The 5,031-nt window shown below is 44.0% G+C and overlaps 1 protein-coding gene across 1 annotated transcript in view; it reads right to left on the reverse strand.

Annotated features, from left to right (window-relative positions):
- LOC119329922 (legumin A-like) overlaps window positions 1–700 on the reverse strand; it is a 2,526-nt gene extending 1,826 nt beyond the window's left edge. The window contains exon 1 of the mRNA XM_037603027.1: window positions 423–700. Coding sequence (XP_037458924.1) covers window positions 423–618 — 196 coding nt within the window. The 5' untranslated portion in view covers window positions 619–700. The remainder of the gene's footprint in view (window positions 1–422) is intronic.
- Between the last annotated feature and the right edge of the window lie 4,331 nt (window positions 701–5,031).

Consider the following 5,031-nt stretch of genomic DNA (forward strand, 5'->3'; position numbering starts at 1 on the left):
AAAAAAAAAAACTAGCACGATTTCGGAACTGATCACAACGTGTGCATTCGTCAGACAATTCAGGAGAAATATGTCTCCCCTCAATCCCAATCTAGGTTAGCATTCGATCTAAACTGATTCGATAAATACGCTAGCATCTACGAACCAAAATTAACCTGACGAAACTAAACAATTCAGCAAACAACAACAATAATACTACTGTATTTGTTTTTGCTAACCTGACGAAACTAAACAAAACTAGCACGATTTCAGAAGTGATCACAAGTAAACAACGTGTATCCGACAGAGAGACAATTCAGGAGAGCTGCGATCCAAAATGAACGTTACCATTTTTTACTACACTGGCATCTACTAACCAAAATTAATTGAGTCAGATCGATCGGTTGGTCGGCGATCGAGATCGATCGGTTGCATGCACATACCTTGGAGGACGTAGGCGACCTTTGCGGAGTCGGAGTAGCTGGGGAGGGACATGCCGCCGGCGGCGAGCGAGAGCTTGGCTGCGCCGATGGAGGCGACACCGAGCATGGGCAGCTCGGCTGGGCTCCACTCGTAGTAGGCGCCGCCCTCGCCGCCGTACGCCTTCGCCGGCTGCCTCGGGGTCAGATCCACCGCCATCGCCGCGAAAAGGAGAGGGAACACGAGCTACGATCGATCAAGGTTCTGCAAGTGCCGGGGGCAGGAGAGGAGAGTGCGATGAGGCGATGTGGGATGGGATCGGGCGCCGCCTATTTATAGCCCGGGAACCGGGAGGATGGAAGGCTGCTCAGCCTCATGGATAAGGTTAACGGCCGTATTAATAGGAGTGGATTAGGATTAACATAGGATAGTTGTTTCCCTTTTTTTAACTAACATAGGATAGCCAAACAAGTCAAAGTGTATTTAACATAAAAAATATTGTGAAACAACATAGTACCCAAGTTATGGTTGGCAACATTCTAACACCAATTCATGTTAACATAAAAAAAATTCTAACCTTCATGTTTGAATTGAAACTCCTGCTTTACCTACTTTCATTTTCTCTTGGAGGAAGAGTGGTTCTTGTCCTCCCTCTTTATGAATTCATATAATCAAATACAACAAATTATTACTCCTATATTTTTATTATAAAAGTTGGGGCATTTGTGAAGGCTGCAATGAATAATATTTAAAAGATTCATTCTCATATTTTACTTTCTGAGCAAATTAAAGGTTAATAAGCCAACTTGCATCTGATATTATTTAAGGTGTCATCCTCTGCAAGCTTCACCAGTGTTGCTCCACTGATAATGATGCCGTGATACTTTGTTCTAAAAACTAAAGAGCCAAGTAAAATTAATATATGAACCCCTGCTTAATGATGAGCTAGCAGGGGAAGTTTTTGTTGGGTCGGATTTTGTTTGCAGGTCGAATGATCATTGGCTCATTCAATTTAAACATCCAAAATCGTAGTGGTACAACAAAGACAAGGTAAGCACCTGGCCAATATCTTGATGTTGAAGCAAAAAAAAGCACATTGCTTATCAAGTTTATCTTCTTAATTCGGTATTTAGATAATTTTGAGATACTGCCATAAATAGTTGCAGTTATCAATCAGATATATTTCATTATTTATTTTGTATTGCGGGATAGGTTAAGCATTTGTTCATTGGTATCGAACATTAAAATTGATGCTGAAAAAAATATATCTCAACTAGGTGCATAGTAGAGTATTTTGGTACAACAAGGACACGTTCTAGAGACATCACTATTTTCTTTATATTAAGTACCTGAAATATTAAACCTTCATATACTAGGTGCTAAGATTTGGTTTTGTACGATTGAGTCAAACTTACTTACCCTCTCGCAAATGTGAGAATTCAAAGTGAGTAGTGTACTATCAATAATAAGTCGCAAATTCAGTTATTTAAAAAAACTACTTTGGCAAATATTAAATTTTGTATTATTTTGTACATTTTAGTCAAATTTTGGCTTATACTAAAAATCCAAACTTGAAATAGTCGACATTTTGTAGTGCAAAGAAATGGAGCCGATATTATTACTTATATTATACGTGCAAACATTATTGTATTTCCTGACTCAATGCTCAAAAATTATTCGAGACAAGACTTTTAACACTCGGGTGCCCCTACACCATCTTTGACAGTAAATTCAGAAAAAATAGAAACAAAATCAAAAAAATCTGAAACTTCGGAACATCAAACATGATCAAACATTCGATATTCTTGCAAAGTTTCAGCCTCAAATAACATTCGAGGAGCCCTAACCTAAAGAACCAAAGTCAGTGTTCAAAGTTTATGTGCACTTTTGAGCAGTACCTTTTTTTTGTGAGGGCTCCTCAACTGTTATTTGTGTCTGAAAAATTGCAAGAACATAAAAAAATTTGATCATCTTTGATCCCCAAAGTTGCAGACTTTTTTTGCTTCTTTTTTCATTTTTGTGAATTTATTGTTCATGAGGGTGTAGGGGCACCCGGGAGCTATCACACCTTTCTCTAATGAATTTTTAAGAATATACATACCAATTTAAAAATGTAAATGTTTTAATTAAGGAATCCTCCTTCACATATATTTAAATGTATATAAGCATTACAAAGTAAATATGCATGATGTGTAATTATACCATATATTACGCAGTAATGGAAAGAGAAATAATATCCTTAGAGCATCTCCAATAGAATATGCATATTTAGAGATGTAGAAAATTACATCTTCAAAAAGTGCTTTTTACATCTTGACAAAAAGGGGCAACTCCAACAAATGATGTAAATTGATGATGTAAAAGTGCAACTCCAACAGATGACGCAAATGGAGATGCAAAACTTGTTGAACGGTCACGGGGACGGCGGCGACGCGACGCGATTCGAGGTGCGGAGAGGATGAGGACTGGTGGAGCAGTGACGAATGAACAGCGGAGGGGCGGAGGAGCGGCGAATCAAGGCGGCGGAGCAGCGGCGGAGGATTGGTGATTCGAGGCAGAGAGAGGAAGAGGAGCGGCTGCAGAACACCCACGGATGGCCCTGACACTACATAGAACATGGCGGCAGCTCCGCGCGTGGGCGGACAGTGTCGCGCTGCGGGAGGACGGTGGAGGTGGGAAACTGTCGGCTGGCGGTGTGGCCCGCCTCCCCTACGTTCGGCGGTGGGTCGGGACTAGGAACAAGACCACTACGTCCATGACCACGCTGTGGAAGCCATGAGGGCAGTCGAACCTCCGGGCAAGTTTTTATTCGAAACGGAGATCGATATCATATCAGCCGGTGTGGAGGACAACACTACTCCGGCGTGGCAGGCGGCGAGGGACAGGTAGGAGGACTGGCGGCGGGGTCGGAGGTGGGTGTGTAGGCAGGGGTGGCGGCGATTTTGGGCGAACTCGGCCAACGGCGGAGTTGGGTGGGCGGGCGACGGTTGTGCGGAAGCAGATGGAAGGCAGTTCGGTGGTGGTGCGCGGCTGGCAATTTTACATCTCCTATACGTGGAGATGTATATTTCCATCGTGAGGTGTTGTATTTAACATCTCTGGGAGGTGGAGATGTAGTTTTTCTTCATCTACATCATCTGTTGAAGAAGAGGGGTTTTGGGGCCTCGGAGATGCAAAAGTTAGTTATTTTTGCATCTACATCTTCTATTGGAGATGCTCTTATCCTGTGAAGATGCACGGGTTGATGACTAGTATATATTGAAAACCTCACACATGTTGTGACACTCCCCAATGCGCCCCGAGACTAGAAGTAGTTCGGTGCAGTCCCAAAGATGATATCCCTACCATCGAGCCAACGGTCCTCCAGAAAGAGAATAGTTATTTATTGCTTGTGTTGTTGACACGTCCCTCATGCATTATATTTACGAAAAGGGTTCCAGCGCTTTATATTTTAAAGCAAGCATCATCACATTTAAATCTGAGCAAACCGATGCAAACACACACCACCGCACACAACACACCCATCCAAAGCAAAATACAAAGGTGAGCTAACTATAGATGTGTGAAGAAGAACACTTGTACCCGGCGGAGACCACCACGAGCAATCCACAACGGAGAGGTGAAACAGACAACGATGAAGCCAAGACTCCAAAACGGTGCCTATCAGAAGGGTATGACCACGGATAGCCATCACCGCCTGATCCCCAAATCAAGTTTTCATCCGGAGCAAGGTGAAAGGAGTGGGAACGCAGCGACGAAGCCTTCAGGAAGGATATGACGTGAACGGAAACCGCCACTGTCGGCAAGTACATTGACTGGGCAGGTGATGTACCCTGGCGCTCACACCCCTCTGTCGCACCCTAAGCATATGTGTCGCCTCGAACATCGTCAGGGCTATGGAAACACACACACACACACACACACACACACATGCAAGGAAAGGGGGAGGAGGTGGACGCATCCATGACCAGCACACCTAGTGTCGGCAATGGATGGCTCGACCACGTCGGCGCCACCCATCCCTTTGACCAACCTCCCCTCCGAGCACCCCTTGTGCCGCCCGACCTCGGTGGCCGATGTAGCTGCACGCGAGGCCACCAATGACATGACCACCGGCAAGAACTGTTGGGAAACATAGTAGAAAACAAAAAATTATGTGTCCTTTGCGAAGTGTCTCGGATTAGGTCTCACCTGTGTGACGGTCTATGAGAACCATTTCGGATAAGGGGGGCATAGGTTAGGTCTCTAGTAGTAATATGTGATGATACACGTTGAATGACTTGTTTAGGAGTAGTATAAGTACCTAGCATGATCCCTCCCGTTAATGTTCTTCTGCCCAACCGAAGACCGAAAGCACGACCTCTCTACTTGGTTCAAGCGTACGGTCTTCACAATCCAGGAGATTAGAACTACACTAGGATTCTAATCATGAGGATTACATGAACTAGGTTTAGCTCTAATTGATCAACTAGAAAAAACTAGAAATAGAACTAGATGAACTAGAGGAGGCTCCAAAACTTCTATATCAATTATGGCCGAAACCTCTAGTATATATAGGTTGGAGGGGAAAGGGAGAGGTGCCACGAGGATTAAGGAATCCCCCCCCCCCTTGGCAGACCAAGAGGAGGGGGG

This window comes from Triticum dicoccoides, chromosome 7A (genome assembly GCF_002162155.2).
Source record: "Triticum dicoccoides isolate Atlit2015 ecotype Zavitan chromosome 7A, WEW_v2.0, whole genome shotgun sequence".
In the NCBI taxonomy this organism is placed as follows: domain Eukaryota; kingdom Viridiplantae; phylum Streptophyta; class Magnoliopsida; order Poales; family Poaceae; genus Triticum; species Triticum dicoccoides.